Source organism: Schistocerca cancellata, chromosome 10 (assembly GCF_023864275.1).
Source record: "Schistocerca cancellata isolate TAMUIC-IGC-003103 chromosome 10, iqSchCanc2.1, whole genome shotgun sequence".
In the NCBI taxonomy this organism is placed as follows: domain Eukaryota; kingdom Metazoa; phylum Arthropoda; class Insecta; order Orthoptera; family Acrididae; genus Schistocerca; species Schistocerca cancellata.
In genome coordinates, this window is record NC_064635.1 from 90,157,765 (window position 1) to 90,175,532 (window position 17,768).

The 17,768-nt window shown below is 42.3% G+C and overlaps 1 protein-coding gene across 4 annotated transcripts in view; it reads right to left on the minus strand.

Moving 5' to 3' along the window:
• Positions 1 to 17,768, minus strand: part of LOC126106536 (zinc finger protein 501-like) — a 140,807-nt gene that overhangs the window by 30,949 nt on the left and 92,090 nt on the right. For all 4 annotated transcript variants that reach the window (XM_049912868.1, XM_049912867.1, XM_049912866.1 and 1 more), the window contains one exon: positions 6,745 to 6,794. In XM_049912868.1, the coding sequence (XP_049768825.1) occupies positions 6,745 to 6,794 (50 nt within the window). The remainder of the gene's footprint in view (positions 1 to 6,744; positions 6,795 to 17,768) is intronic.

The following is a 17,768-nucleotide window of genomic DNA, read 5'->3' on the forward strand; positions in this document are numbered from 1 at the left end:
ATGTTAGCATTCACAACTGCCCTCATAAACATATGGAGGAAAATCTTTTTACACCATTTTACAGTCTTTCACTGGAAGTGATAGTAACTCATCAGCTGGTCTCCTCTGCCAACACCTGTTTTAGACAAGTTGTAATCTAATACAATGTCTGGCTTTACTACCTCAGCATATCCACTCCTGGATTTTACACTGATATGCAAACCAGTCATCTTATGCTGTGTTGATAACATGTGTACATCACGTTTGTCTTTGCATTTCAAGCAAATAATGTGTCCTTAGTGACAAAATGTCATTTCTCCTTTCTTTAGTTTTTGATTTATTATGTGTCTAGGCAAGCCTATCCTGTTCTTCATCGCAGTTCCAACTCCCATTGTATTTCTTTCCCATAGTTCTTCAAGGACTGCAGAACTTGTATAAAATCTGTCCATGTGTACCACATGTCCTTTTGCCAAGTAAGAGGAACATAGCCTCAGCAGCAGGGATTTGACAGAATTTTCAAAATTTTCTTTTTGTCCAGTATAAACTTCAGCACTGTACATGTAACCTGTTTGAGAGTCACTTACAACATACAGTTTTATGCCATATTTCTCTGGTGTGTCTTTCACATGAATACGGAATCAAATTCTTCCTTGAAAAGGGCATATTGCTTCATCCACAGTCAGGTTTCGTGGTGGATAAGACTTTTCTGCATCCTTCTGTGAAAAAGACCCAAACAGATTTTATTTTATGCAAAGGGTCATGGCTTGGTTCTGAGGTATCCATAGCACATTACTGTTCACAAGCAGCATCCTGAATATGGCAAAAAATCTGTCTCATGACATTAGCTGAGAAGGAAATGGTGAAGCAAGCACAAGGTCTTCTGAGCAATAATCCGTAAGTTTAGGTTTCTTTACAACACACACATGCAAAACGGTTGCAAAAAATTGGTATACTTCACTTATCCTCACTGCTCTCCATTTCTTCCATTAAGATTTTGATCTGATTCTGTTCTGATGGAGTAGTTCAGAAATAGTATCAGCAGCATATATATTTGTCTCTGACTTTACTTTTAGGAACATGCTGTGATCAAAAATTGCAACAAACACTATAGTTCTGTTGACAATGTATCGAGAGGAACTTGAATTCCACTCATTTCTTCAAACATAGGTAATTCAGGGAGCACATCAAAATGACACCATTCATTATGAAGGGCAGGCTGTTGAACTGAATGAGAAACCCAACTAATGGAAACTTGTGCATTAGCTTCTTCATACTCACTACCACCTTTTCTATCAGCAGCACAGGTTCAACTCTCCAGCTCATGCGAGTCATCGTCATCTTCTGAAAAATCGTCGATGTCGTCCGAAAGATCAAGTTCTGAGCCACTGTTCAAGAGTTCTTCAATCTCTAAGTTTGACAAGTGATGTCTGTTAGCCATATTCACTATTTATATATTTTTACACACGGGAAGAATGCACACAATAGCAAAACATGGTGGCTGGCATAGAACAAAATGAACTTCAATGGCATATTCCTGCAGTACAATTGCAGGGCCAGGACTGTGCTAGTGTCATTTGAGGAGCACGATAGTGAACTCGCGCTGATACCTTCACCACAAAATTCATCTGATGGAACACATGTGGATTGCTATTGGGTGCCAGCTCTGCACCGATAAACCGCCAGACCATAATTTACAGAAATTGAGCGGCCAGTGCAGAAAACTATAAAGAACTTGTCAAATCCATGCTATTCAAGATCATTGTTGTATTATGGACCTAGGTATTAAGGAGGTGGTGATAATGTTTCTCACATTAGTGAACATATAAACAGTAACTTTTGTATTTACAATAAAGTGCTTGTCACCATTAAGGTAGGTTAATCAAGTGTTTTTCTATCACAGTTAATCAGATTCTCTGTCATTCATATTTTATTCTTTAATAGCTGAGTCCCAAAATGACATTGTTGTGGCCAAAATTATTGTTTTATCATATTCCACTGAACCATACAACACTCAGCAATAGTAGACTTGAATAGCTGTAAAAGCTGAGTGCAGTGCTGGTCTTCAGTGCAACATTCTTATATGGCGTGTGTGGTCTGGCCTACGTAAGCTATACCACACTGCTAAGGTATTTTTTAAGTTCCAGTCTCCTGCAAATGCAAGTCATCCTTAAATGATCCAACAAGTTCAGAATCTTAAACAATGGGCAGTAAACCACTTTAATCTGAAATTTCTGGAGGATTCTGGCTAACTTGAAAGAAATATCACCAATAAATGGAAGAAAAGCTACAGATTTTCCAAAGCAATCTCCATTTACCAACCTTCTCATTTCTTTGCCTTAACTGACAACGCTTGTGCTTCACAAACGATAAAGTTGCTTTCATGTGGTTGGGTTGGGTTGAGTTGATTTAGGGGAAGAAACCAAACAGCGAGGTCATCGGTCTCATCGAATTAGAGAAGGATGGGAAAGGAAGTCGGCCGTGCCCTGTCAAAAGAACCATCCCGGCATTTGCCTGAAGCGATTTAGGGAAATCACGGAAAACCCAAATCAGGATGGCCGGACGCAGGATTGAACCGCCGTCCTCCTGAATGCGAGTCCAGTGTGCTGACCACTGCACCACCTTGCTCAGTCTTCCAAATGGTCACAATCATTCTAAAGGGTATTATATCAAGCTGTCAAATATAAATCCTCAGTCTATAATATGTGGGGACATAATAATATAAATACTATAGACTTTTGAGCATGTGTACTATGTTTTAGAGATTAACAATCATGTGTGCCCAGGTGGTTGAAGGGAGATGTGGGCACATATGGATTCGATGATTTTGTGTGAATATCAAGGCAAAAAAAAAAAACAAAAAAAAAAACTACACTCCAAATAATTATATTTCAAGACTGAAAGGGAGGGGGTTAACAGTTGTCTCTTATCATGTTGTGTTCACCCTTCTGAACAGGGACTGAGTGCCATGTATCTTCAACTGCGCATAGCAGGTCAGAATATACTTACATTGGCTGTCTCTCCTAAGAGTCATTTGGTGCATTTTCTCTGGTGTTTTGCCACATATCTGCAGTTTTGTTTTTGCAATGTGTAGCTGGAGTGAGCCACAACAAATACTGTTTGTCATGTATTTCATACAATGCTCATTGCTGGAAAGCATTGGCTTGTTCCCATTACAAACAGAATGATATTTAAAGCGGTATTTTGTGTGCCCAATCAATAGAGCAGTCCCAGATTAGTCTAGTGTCATATTTATTTTGTCAATATGTATTAACTGCAACACTAAATCGTGATATATAACCACTACACCAGCAACGACAGTACCGTTCTGGCCTGTACTGACTGCTACCACTGTGCAGCAGCACTACCAAGCCACTGCGTCATCTTTTAACATCCCTTTTAATATACACTGCTCAAAACAATTAGGGGATAAGGTGAGATATCAAACACAATAGACATATGATAACACATTTTATTCACGGTTACAATTGTAATTGGTGTGTGAAACAGTACAATATTTTGCTGTCTCAACTCTTTACTCAAGGTTTACATGGCATTTATGTAGAGCGAGGCACTGTAGGGCTACCATAATAATGAAACAGCCATTCTCATTGCCCTCTAATATAGCGTGTGATCACCTCAGATGGCCAGTACAGTTGCACAGCTGCGTGTCACAGACAGTATGAGGTTATCAATCAGCTGTTGAGGGATATTCGACCATTCTTCCATGAGTACACTATCCAGCTCTGCAACCATTGTAGGAGGTGCTTGTCTGGCTCCAATGCATCTGCCAAGTGCGTCCCAGATATGCTCAACCAGGTTTAAGTCCGGTGAACAAGCTGGCCACTCCATTTATTCAATTCCCTCAGCTTCAAGCATGTTGTCCACCAGTGTAGTTCTGTAGAGATGAGCATTATCGTCTGCCAGAAGGAAAGCATCTACTATGGCACCAGTGTAGGACACAACAAAAGGTCGAAGGATCTCATCTCTATACCTCTGAGGAGTCAAAGCGCCATTTTGAACAGGTATAGAGGTCTGCACATAGGCCAGAATTGACTCCTGCCCACACTGTTCATCCATCACTATGATATGGTATTGTTTCCTGCACATAAGCAGGATTGTTCCAAGATCCACGTTCTCTCCAGAGGACAGAACTACGATTGTTCAGCTGAACACAAAATCTTGACTCATCTGTGAACAGCACCTGGCGCGATGCATTACGACTCCAATCCTGATGTTCCTCCATCCAGTTTCAGTGGGATAAACGGTGTTGTGGTTTTAATGGGACACATACTGTAGGCCTCCATGCATAGAGGCCACATTCCCACAGGCAATTTCGGACTGTATGTGTTGATATTGCGCATCCTGTTGATGCCTGGAGGGTGCATTGAAGCTGAGTTGCATTCAGCCTCCCGTCTTGATGGGCTGTTAACTGGAGATAATGCTCACTTCTTGCTGATGGTACCCACGGATAATGCTCACTTCTTGCTGATGGTACCCATGGATAACATTGGCCTTGCCTCCTTCTAATGGTTCCTGTTGTCTGAAATCGCATCCAGGTCCTGGAAATTACACTCTGGGACACTCCAGTACCTACAGCCACCTCCCTCTGTATCTGTCCCACTTCCATCCGTCCTATGGCTCTCCATGCCATAGCTTTGGGTAAGTCATGTTGTTGTCGCATTGCACAACCAGCTCACTACACTATCTGAACCCAAGTACTTGTGTAATTTGGTAGAGTAAACACAAGTCAACACCAACACCTCTGCAGTAACTTTCCATTATTATCACTATCTCTGTTACCATAATGTTGTTGTCTCCACTCTGTAGAACCAAAAGAAAAACATCAACCATTCTAGTTCATTCTGCCAACGACAATACTTGAGAACTTAGATACCTCAGCTGACCCCTGATTGTTTTGACAAGTGTAAATTGACTAAATAAATATCGCACTAGACTAAACTGGGACCACTGTATCAAATGAGCACATAAAATTCTGTTTTAAAAATAATTCTGTTTGCACTGGGACACAAAGTGACGCTTTCTGCTGACACATCACATGCAATATGTGATGAGCAGTATTTGTTTGGACTGACTCCAGCTACACATTGCAAAAACAAAACTGTAAATATCTGCCAAAACACCAGAGAAAATGTGCCTGATGGCCTTTAGGAGAGACACCCTGTCTATTCCAAAGATGTGATGATTATGAATATGATTTGTGGATATGAATTATCATTAAAACACAGCAACAATTAAAATTAACTCACAAATGAGTAGACTATGAATAGTGCAACCCACATTTATTCATGTATCTTCTGGTCTCAACAGATGAACAGCTTTACCTGAGATCCGTAACACTTTCAGAATTCAGTTGCAACCAAATTTTGTCTGCTGCTAATATTCCATTCAGTCATCATCTGAGTGTACCAGAAAGACTGACCATAAAGCGCTCTTATCCACCTCATCCTGATAGAATGAGCCAAGTGCAAGTGAATACACTGTGAATCATTGTGGAAGAAATGCCCATGTTGGGCAGAGATACTTGCTACTGTGACCCCACTGTGAAAGATGTTGTTTCACAATTCTGGTCAAACAGAGAACAGTACCATTGCCTGTGAGAGCTAACTACTACCTGTACCAGGCTCCATATTTTTTTCAAGCTAAAATCATCATCATGATTAATTAAATCATTTTTCAAATGTACTTCAATAGCTTCCCTGTAAACTGAATCCCAGAAGCATGAAACAGGTGTATCAATCTGGATGTTTTTGCAGTCAGTTGTAGGGGCTGCTGTATACAATGCTCGGCCAAAGCAGATTTATCAGGCTGTAGCAGACAAGTACAGTGTTGATGTTCCACACTATGTTTGTGAACTAAACATAAAGTACATCTGCTATTTGGTAAACCACACTGACAGACAATCTTATATATCGTTGCCATCCTTAGAATCGAGTCATCCTTCATAGAGCCAATGGCCATGGTTATCTTTGGTGCTGGCCAAAAAGTAGCCTTCACTATGTTGAGATACAATACAAACTACTTTAGAAGAAAGAGCCCCTATGAATAGTAGGAAGACTACGGACCTGAACCTTTCCTCTTCAGCATCTTGAGGTGGGGCACTCACCTTTGATTTTAATATGAAGGTCACTTAACTGTGATATAGCAAAACAACTGATCTTGGCAGAGTTCCCACTCACAGGTAAAGAAAAACCTGTACTAGTCAGTTTGCACAAGACACCATGTCCCACGGTGTTGTCAGTTTTACAGTGAACAGAGACATTGAAGAAAGGAAGGCATCTGTTCATTTCTAGCCCCATTGTAAATTTGATGTTCCCATGAATAGAATTCAGATAGTCCAAGAATTGACTAGTTTCTCCTCACCATGGAGCTGTCTTACAAAAATGTTATCCACATACTTCCAAAAGATGACAGGCTTAAAACCTGCAGAGTCCAATGCCTACTCCTCAAGATTTTCACAGAGATTCACAATTTTTCCAGAGGTTCATGTCAGAAATTTCAAATTGTACATGTTCCCCTATCCTAAAGACACTAATTAACTACAGGAATGCTTGCTGTTCATAGAACAGGAGTACCTGGCTGGTTGTGTCACAATGTGTGAACATTATAGGCACCAGTCGCTAGCATTCAGTATTCTGTGCACCAAGTGTACAGCCTTGTTTTCTACTGCAACACTTACAACATGAAGCTGCAAAACTAACCCCACACAAAATGAAAATGTAGATATACAAAAAAACTGTACAATACCTTCCCGGTTCACTGTCACTGCTTGCTGATTCCACTTCATGTCCAAGCACCTGAAAGAATGATTAAGAGAATATAATAATAATAATAATAATAATAATAATAATAATAGATCCAGCGCTATTGTACGGTGATCAAACATAGACCATTTGCAATGCAATGCAACAGCTGATATGAGATTTCTATCGAAACAGCTGAAATTATTAAAACTGAACACAGCTCCAGGGCCCAATGGAATCCATATCAGATTCTGTACTGAATTTGTGGCTGAATTAGCCCAGCCCCTCTTCTAGATATAATCCATTTAAGATCCGTTGGAATAAAATGCTATGCCCAGTTCTTGAAAAAAAGCACAGGTCACACCCATCTACATAAAGGGGCCAATATCCTGACAACGATTTGGTTGTTGAAGCTTAGAACATACACTGAGCTCACATAATGAGGTATCTCCAACTCATCTATAAGAAGGGGCCAATATACTTGACATCGATTTAGTTGTACAACCTTAGAACATACATTGAGCCCACATAATGCGGACTTGAACCTTTCCTCTTCAGCTTCTTGAGGTGGGGCACTCATCTATAAGAAGGGGCCAATATACTTGACATCAATTTGGTTGTACAACCTTAGAACATACATTGAGCCCACATAATGAGGTAACTCCTACAGAATGACCTCCTCTGTGCCAACCTGCATGGATTCCACAAACATTGATCATGTGAAACCCGATTCGCACCTTTCTCATATGACATACTAAAACCTTTGGATCAAGGCAGGCAGGTAGATGCAGTATTTCCTGATTTGTGAAAAGCATTTGACTCAGTATCATACCTACGCTTATTGTCAAAAGCACGATCATATGTGGTATCAAATGTAATTTGTGACTGGATTAAGGACTCTGGTAGGGAGGATGCAGCATTTATTTTGAATGGAGAGTCACTGTCAGATGTAGAAGTCACTTCCGATGTAACTCAGGGAAGGGTGTTGTGATCATTGTTCTTCATGTTGTTTATTAATGATCTTGTAGACAATATTAATAGCAACCTGAGACTTTTTTGCAGATGATGCAGTATCTATAATGAAGTACTATCTAAAAGAAACTGCATATTCAGTCAGATCTCAATAAGATTTCAAAGTGGTGCAAAGATTGACAACTTGCTTTAAATGTGCAGAAATGTAAAACTGAGCACTTCACAAAATGAAAAAACATAGTATCCTGTGACTATAATATTAACGAGTCACTGCTGGAATTGGCCAACTCACACAAATACCTGGGTGTAACACTTTATAGGGATATGTAATGGAATAATCACATAGGCTGAGTCAAGGGTAAAGCAGATGGTAGATTTTGGTGTATTGGTAGAATACCAAGGAGATTGATCACAAATCACTTGTGTAACCCATACTGCAATATTGCTCAAATATGTGGGATGCATACTAAATAGGACTGACAGGAGATATTGAACATCTAGGAAGGAGAACAGTATGAATAGTCACGGGTTGGTTTGACCCATGAAAAAGTTTCACTGTGATACTGAAAGAACTGAACTGGCAGACTCTAGAAAGAAGCTAGACATAAACTATCCCAAGAAAGTCTACTAACACAGTTTCAAGAACCGGTTTTAAATGATGACTCTAGGAATGTACCATAATCCCCTATATATCATTCACAGAGAGATCATGAGGATAAGATTAGAATAATTACAGCACACACAGAGGCATTCGAACAATAATTCTTCTCATGTTCCATATGTGAATGGAATGGGAAGAAATCCTAATAACTGATACAATGAGACATATCCTCTGCCATCCACTTCACAGTGGTTTGCAGACAATAGACATAGATGTAGACGTCACAGGATGTCATCTCCTATTTTATTCCCAAATTGCAACAAATGGAAATAATTAAACATGATATCAGTGTCACAATATGTTCCATTTGATTACTCAAATTAGCTTCAGGGTGTATAGTGGCAGTGCAAAAAAGGTTGCCAATGTGGGGAAAGCCATGTAGGCTGACTGTGCAAGCAATGGAATGACTCATAAAACTGGAACACACTTTTTGCCTAATCCTGAATAGATGATGATGAAATAAAATTCAAAATGAAAAACATACTTTTCCAGGAATCTTCTGATTAGTTTGATGCATCCCACCACAACTTCCTCTCATGTGCCAACCTCTTCATCTCAAAATAGCACCTACTCCCAACCTCGTTAGTTATTTGTTGTATGTATTCTAAACTCCACCATCCTCTACAATCGTTGACCTCTATCACTCCCTGTAGCACCACGGAAGTTATTCCTTACTGTCTTAACAAGTACTATAATTCTGTCACTTCTTCTAGTAAGTGTTTTTCTTTTCAGACAGACAATCTCAGAAATTTCTTCCTAAAATTAAGGCCAATGTTTGGCACTAGAAGATTTCTTTATCATGAGAAATACCATCTTTTTCTGTGATAGACTGGTTTTTACATCTTCCTTGCCTTCATTCATCATGTGTTACTTTGCTTCCAAAGTAGCAAAATTCATTCACTTTATCTACCACACAGTCATCAGTTAATCATGAATTTCATTTCTGTTGTTCCCCAATAATTTGGTTTTCTTTTAGTCCATATTCTGTGCACAGTATACTCTACATCTCAGCCAACACACCCTGTCATTCTCACTCACTCCCATTGAGGACAGCAATGTCCATTGTCCATTGAGTACATCATTGTCCTCAATGAAACTTATCATTAATAGCCTTTCACTCTGATTTCATTCATAGTTCTGTATCTTCCATATCCTTCATCACTGCACAAGCTTGGAATGTTAAAAGGTTGAATTGGCACACTTCAGAATTTAACTTGGTGTCCATTGTTGCGTGAAGGGTAGCATAATCAAATTAATTTAATAGTTTCTTCATTTAAAAAGTTATGTGTGATCCTTTGCTTGCAATGTCAGGCGATTTGTGACTATGAAATGATTTATTCAAAGCAGAAATATTAAATTGAAAGCATTAATTAAATTTTTCTAGCTTACATAACACAATCTTGACAACTACCCTCCTATATAAAAGATAACGAGCATTTCCTCCACCGACTCTCCACAGTTCCTGTCTCTTTACCACACGGTGCCCTGCTCATCACTACAGATGCCACCTCCCTGTACACTGACATTCCTAATGCCCATGGCCTTACCGCTATTGAACACTACCTTTCCCAATGCCCAACAGATTCCAAAACGAACAAGCTCCTTCCTAGTCACCATGACCAACTATATTTTCATCCACAATTACTTCTCCTTTGAAGGTATTACCTGCAAACAAATCTGGGGTACAGTTATGGGCACTCGCATGGCACCATCCTATGCCAACCTATTCACGGGCCATCTAGAGGAACCCTTCCTACACACCCAGAATCCTAAACCTCTCACCTGGTTCAGATTCACCGGTGACATCTTTGCTATCTGGATCAAAGGTGAGGACACCCTATCCACATTTCTCCAGAACCTCAACAACTTCTCTCCCATTTGCTTCACCTGGTTCTACTCAACCCAATAAGCCACCTTCTTAGATGTTGACCTCCATCTCGAAGATGGCTACATCAGTATCTCCATCCATATCAAACCTACTAACCACCAGCAATACCTCCACTTCGATAGCTGCCACCCATTCCATACCAAGAAGTCCCTTCCATACTACCTAGTCACCTGTGGTCATCACATCTGCAGTAACAAGCAGTCTCTCTCGAAATATACCAAGGGTCTTACTGAAGCCTTCACTGACCGTAATTATCCTCCCAAACTTGTACAGAAACAAATCTCCCATGCCTTATCTTTCCAGTCCACCACCACCTCCCACCACAGTCTGGCCATGGAGGAGTATTCCCCTCCTAACTCAGTACCACCCAGGACTGGAGCAACTGAATTACATTATCTGTCAGGGATTCGATTACCTCTCGTCATGCCCTAAAATGAGATATGTCCTTCCCACTATCTTCCCAGCCCTCCCACAGTGGAATTCCACCATCCACTGAACCTACACAATATACAGCGCTATTACAAATGATTGAAGCGATTTCATAAATTCACTGTAGCTCCATTCATTGACATATGGTCACGACACACTAAAGATACGTAGAATAACTCATAAAGTTTTGTTCGGCTGAAGCCGCACTTCAGGTTTCTGCCGCCAGAGCGCTCAAGAGTGCAGTGAGACAAAATGGCGACAGGAGCTGAGAAAGCGTATGCCGTGCTTTAAATGCACTCACATCAGTCAGTCATAACAGTGCAACGACACTTCAGGACGAAGTTCAACAAAGATCCACCAACTGCTAACTCCATTCGGTGATGGTATGTGCAGTTTAAAGCTTCTGGATGCCTCTGTAAGGGGAAATCAATGGGTCGGCCTGCAGTGAGCAAAGAAACGGTTGAACGCGTGCGGGCAAGTTTCACGCGTAGCCCGTGGAAGTCTACGAATAAAGCAAGCAGGGAGCTAAACGTACCACAGCCGACGGTTTGGAAAATCTTACAGAAAAGGCTAAAGCAGAAGCCTTACCGTTTACAATTGCTACAAGCCCTGACACCCGATGACAAAGTCAAACGCTTTGAATTTTCGGCGCGGTTGCAACAGTTCATGGAAGAGGATGCGATCAGTGCGAAACTTGTTTTCAGTGATGAAGCAACATTTTTTCTTTATGGTGAAGTGAACAGACACAATGTGCGAATCTGGGCGGTAGAGAATCCTCACGCATTCGTGCAGCAAATTCGCAATTCACCAAAAGTTAACGTGTTTTGTGCAATCTCACGGTTTAAAGTTTACGACCCCTTTCTCTTCTGCGAAAAAAATGTTACAGGACATGTGTATCTGGACATGCTGGAAAATTGGCTCATGCCACAACTGGAGACCGACAGTGCCGACTTCATCTTTCAACAGGATGGTGCTCCACCGCATTTCCATCATGATGTTCCGCATTTCTTAAACAGGAGATTGGAAAACCGATGGATCGGTCATGGTGGAGATCATGTTCAGCAATTCATGTCATGGCCTCCACGCTCTCCCGACTTAACCCCATGCAATTTCTTTTTGTGGGGTTATGTGAAAGATTCTGTGTTTAAACCTCCTCTACCAAGAAACGTGCCAGAACTGCGAGCTTGCATCAACGATGCTTTCGAACTCATTGATGGGGACATGCCGCGCCGATTGTGGGAGGAACTTGATTATCGGCTTGATGTCTGCCGAATCACTAAAGGGGCACATATCGAACATTTGTAAATGCCTAAAAAAGCTTTTTGAGCTTTTGTATGTGTGCGCAAAGCATTGTGAAAATATCTCAAATAATAAAGTTATTGTAGAGCTGTGAAATCGTTTCAATCATTTGTAATAACCCTGTACTTGTCCATCCTTACACAACCCCTGCTCCCAATCCCTTAACTCATGGCTCATAGCCCTGTAGTAGACCTAGATGCAAGACCTGTTCCACACATCCTCCCACCACCACCACCACATACTCCAGTCTGGTCACTAACATCACCTATACCATCCAACGCAGGGCTACCTGTGAAACTAGTCATGTGGTCTGCAAGCTAAGCTGCAACCACTGTGTTGCATTCTATGTAGGCATGACAACCAACAAGCTGTCTGTTCACATGAATGGCCACAGACAAACTGTGGCCAAGAAACAAATGGACCACCCTGTTGCTGAACACACTGCCAAACATGATATCCTTCATTTGAATGACTGCTTCACAGCCTGTAGCATATGGATCATTCCCTCCAACAACAGCTTTTCTGAACTGTGCAGGTGGGTACTTTCCCTGTAATACATCCTACATTCCCGTAACCCTCCTGGCCTCAACCTTCGTTAGTCGCTGTCCTCACCCATCCAACCCCTTTCCTGTTCCCATTCCAGCACTACACAGCTGTCATTCCACCACCACAGTCTTTTTTTTAAAAAAAAAATTTATTTATTTCTCTCTATTTCTCTCCTTTTCCACTACTTCCCCCCCCCCCTCCCCACCTCTACCCTATCCACCGCCAAACCTGCAGTACATCACTGTCCGCCATCCCCACCATACCATCCCTCCCCCTCTCCACCCCAGCCTCCTCCTTTCCCCCACCCAGTCGCCACTACCATCACGCACTGGTGCTGCTCCTCACAGTGTCGTTTCAGTTGCCTGAGACTACAGTTGTGTGTTCAATTTGTGTTTGCATGAGTGTGCGTGTGCATGCGTATGTGTGTCTACTGTTGACAAAGGCCATTGGCTGAAATTGTTGTGACTCGCCGATTATTCAAAGTGCCGCCGCGCAATTACGCATGTCCTCTACGTGCGGCGCTGTCTGCCAGCCAGGCAGCAGCTGCGCCACCTAAGCGGCCAGCCGAGAGCAGCCGCTAGACTGAGACTCAGTGTTTAATCAAATGCTGACTTGTACACAGGTCAACTTACTCAGTGACTTATATGTGTGTTGTGTTGTCCGAAAAATGTGTTAAATTTGAAGATATAAAAATTGGCGACGAGGTAGTGGATTTTTCCTTTTCACCGTTGACTCACAGGGTTCCATGGCTACTGTCGAGCAACTATTGCAAAATCTCCTTGAACAGCAAACGCTTCTAACAGCGGCGATTCGCGATTTCGTCGCGGTGTCAAATGCGGGGCATTTCTCGTCGTTGGCTGTACCTCCTTTTCCACCTTACGATGAGATGGCGGAAGACTGGTCTGATTATGAAAAACGTCTTCGACAGCACTTCTTGGCATTTCATGTCACAGACGAACAACCATGTAAGTCTCTGTTCCTTTCCTGGATTTCACCTCAAATGTATCGGTTGTTGTCGCAATTGGATCCTTTGAAGGATCCTGCGTCTTTGTCCTTTGCTGAAATGTGCTCCCTTCTGTCTGTCTATTTTCAAAAGCAAACGCATGTGGTAGCCTCTCGTGTTGCCTTTTATCGTTGTCAAAAACAACCAAATCAGTCCTATCACGCTTGGGCTGCTGAACTTCACGACCTCGTCTGGGTACGGGGATATGGCAGGCGGCCAAAATGGAGCCCGGGCCGCATCTTACGACACCGTGGCAGACGCCTGTATGAAATCCACACGGACGCGGGTGTTGCAGTGCATCATTCGGACCAGCTTCGGCCTCGGGTGCCAGCAACGCCTGTTCCGAATGCCGCCACACCACCTTTGGCTCTACCTGATGCTCGGGATCTTGGCATCTCTCAATACTCACAACGCAGCCCTCTCACCGTCATCGCGATGCCAGCACAAGAACGGACACCACCAGGAGACGTGCCCATGCAGGAACCGGAGGACCGTCCTCTGTCAGAGTACATCTACTCGCCTCCTCCTCCAACAGACGCCGACACATCGCCCATGTCTCCTGTCATATCAACTGGACTTGCCGCAACGGGCAGATTGGTGCAGGGGGCCCCAGCAGATTCAACCCCTACGTCTCCTGTCATCTCGACCCGTTATCATCGGGGACACTTCCGTCCGTACGGGAAGCCTCCTCCTCGAGACTTTACGGCGAGTCAAACAACGCCTATGGATGTTAGCCATCTCCAGGACACCTCCATCAAGACCAGTGCAACAATTTCAAAGGGGGGAAAAGTGTTGTGACTCGCCGATTATTCAAAGTGCCGCCGCGCAATTACGCACGTCCTCTACGTGCGGCGCTGTCTGCCAGCCAGGCAGCAGCTGCGCCACCTAAGCGGCCAGCCGAGAGCGGCCGCTAGACTGAGACTCAGTGTTTAATCGAATGCCGACTTGTACACAGGTCAACTTACACAGTGACTTATATGTGTGTTGTGTTGTCCGAAAAATGTGTTAAATTTGAAGATATAAAAGAAAGCTAAGTGTGAAAATCATTTCTGTTGTGCATATCTGCAACTCAGCATCTCTGCTATACGGTGAGTAGCAACTTTCCTTCTCATAATATTGTTACATTCCATACTGGATTTTCCACTGTTTGATTCCAAACTGTCTGTTTTATATGAATAATACTGTTACAAAAGGTAGAAAACTGAATGCCCTTCACAAATGCAGTGAGCTATACGGGTACCACAGTTTGCGATACACCTGGCATTCTGCTACATTAGAGGCTGAACTGTAGAGGACGAGGACTACTTCCCTGCCACTGGCAGTTTTAATCCAAGCACTTCTCTGTTGATTTTCTATTCTTACTGTTCCTTCTTGGTTCTCACACATTACATACAAGTTAAGGACCACTTTCGTTTTAAACATCAGGAAATATTTTATTCACACAAAATTTATACATGGCAATGTTCATATATGACTACACTATTTTTGTACATAATCCCCGGCAAGTTCGATGCACTTCTCAACTTGCGTTATGTGGTCCTTGATCACTTTGTCAAAAAAATCTCCCAGCACAGCCCACAACCAGCTTGACATCTCTTCCCAGACTTCCTAGCTGATAGACAAGCATTTTCCACAGAAATGTTTCTTTAGGTGAAGGAAGAGAGAAAAATCACTGGGTGATGGGTCTGGTCTACAGGCTGGATGGTTAATGGTATCCCACTTGAAAGACTGTTGTTTCATTGTATTGTACCAGTCTCCAAAGCTTTTTTAACTTTTCACAATAACAATCGCAGTCGATTATATACCCTATTGCCAAAAATTCAGTGAGAAGAACTAGTTTTCGATCCCAACGCATGCTGGCCGTGACTTTCTTGTCAGACACTTCCTGATGAAATTTTTGTAGGAGGGGAACTAGAGTGATGTCTTCTCACTGATCACCTTTTGGACTGAGGTATATGATGGTAAGCTCGCATTTTGTCACCTGTAATGACAGAGTTCAAAAACTGATCTACTTCCCCTTCAAAATATTCAAAACGTTCCTGTTATCTCCACACAATTTTCCTTGTGAACCTCTTTCAACATTTTTGACACCTGATGAGCACACACCTCCCTGTGCCACAATTTTTCTTTAGAGTGCTTCTGTAATCAAAATTGTGAGGTCCCAGAGTGCTAGACAGTTGTCTTCTCAATTTTTTCCAACAATGCATGATCAATTAATAATCTTCTTCCCCTTCCTTCCTTGTCACACACACCAGTTCTACCACTCAAGAACTCAGCACACCCCTTCTAATATTGCAGTGGTTAATACATAACCATAAATGGCCATCAGACAATGATGAAATTCAACTGGGCAGATCTTCTCTATGTTACGAAAGTGAATAACCACACACACATCACATTTGGTGGGAGATGGGAGTGGAGCATCCATCTCTTAACAACAGTCGCAGCCAGATTGAATGAACTATTGAGTTGTGCAACCACCTACTGTGGAGGGGGAAGACCACACTACAAGTTAGTGTTGCCAACTAGTGAAAAATTTTGTCTGGATCACTGCAAATGACAAATAGTCTTCAATTCTTGGACAAGCCTTGTATTACCTGTCCCCCCACAGCGTATACTGACTTTTCTGAGGATCTTAAAATCTCTAGCACCGCTTTACATTGCTGGATGCTGCTGCTAGATAGGCCAATGATATAAATGCGCCTTGAGTATTCTTAAGCATTGCATTCATAACCAAGCAAACGCCTACAGTCAGTTCAATAAATTGCTGGCCATTGTACACATCCAGCAATGTCAATTGAGACTAGCTCCATAACTACTCTTACCACTGTACATTATTAATGCAATTACAACTATAATTCTGTCTAATTCCCTCTTTTGCTTTATTTATTAGACATTATATTTCTAATCAATATTCTTCTTGTTTCATTAGCACGCTTGCATCCTGTTTAAAAACTGATTAAAATCTGGGAATTTATTATGCTTTATTCTAGTCTATGAACAGTGATCAAAATGTTCATTTGTAATCCATCTGGAAAATCATTACATTCATGAACAACGACATGATATACACTGATCAGCTGGAACATTATTACCACCTACCTAACAGTCAGTATGTCCACCTTTTACATGGACTACAGCGGTGACAAATCGTGGTATGGCAGCAATGAGGCCTCGGTAGGTGACTAGAGGGAGATGGCACCACATTTGCACACACACACACATAAGCTAATTCCCCTAAATTCTGGAAAGGATTGGGGGGGGGGGGGGGGGGAGGAGGGATGAGCTCTGACGCCACATCACATTCCAGATGTGTTTGATCAGGTTCAGAACTGGCAAGTTTGGGGGCCAGTGCGTCAATCAGACCTCGCCACTGTGTTCCTCAAACCACTGCATCACACTCCTGGCCTTATGACACAGCCCATTATCTTGAAATCTTTCCCTGACATCGAGAAACATGATGGTCGTGAAGGGATATATGCGGTCTATGACCAGTGTACGATACTCATTGGCCATCATAGTGCCTTCCACAAGCTTCACTGGACCCATAGTTGCTCATGTGAATGACCTCAGAGCATAATGGAGCTGCTGCCAGCTTGTCTCCCTCCCTCAGTACAGGCGTCAGAGAGCTGTTGCCCAGGAAGAAGATGATTTGTGCCCTCTCATTGGCATGATGAGGAAGGTGGCAAGATTCATCAGACCATACAATGCTATTCCACTGTTCCAACATCCAGTGCTGATGATCATGTGCCATTTCAGACTTAATTGCAAACATCATGGTGTAGACATTGGCACGTGCACGGTTTGCTGCCTGTGGAGGCCCATCATTAGGAGTGTTTGGTGCACTAAGTGTTCAGACACACTTGTACTCTGCCCAGCATTAAAGTCTAATGTTATTTATTCCACAGATCACAAACTCTCTTGTTTTGCCAGTTCGCCCAGCCTATGGTGTCCACCATCTGCAATGAAGGGTGACTGCTCAACCCCATGATGGCTGGACATGGTTTCATCTCGGTTTCACCATGCATTAAAGACATTCATTGCAGCACTCCTCGAACACCTGACAAGTTGTGCAATTTCCAAAATCCTCATGCTGAGACTCTTCTTCTTGGTTTTCTTCACTGTTTGCTCAAAGTACAGACCTTCTCAACTGCTTCTTCCCTTTCACACCTTTCGACTCTTCTAATTCCAGCCTAGTTTCTGTAGAAGTTGTGAATAACCTTTCACTCT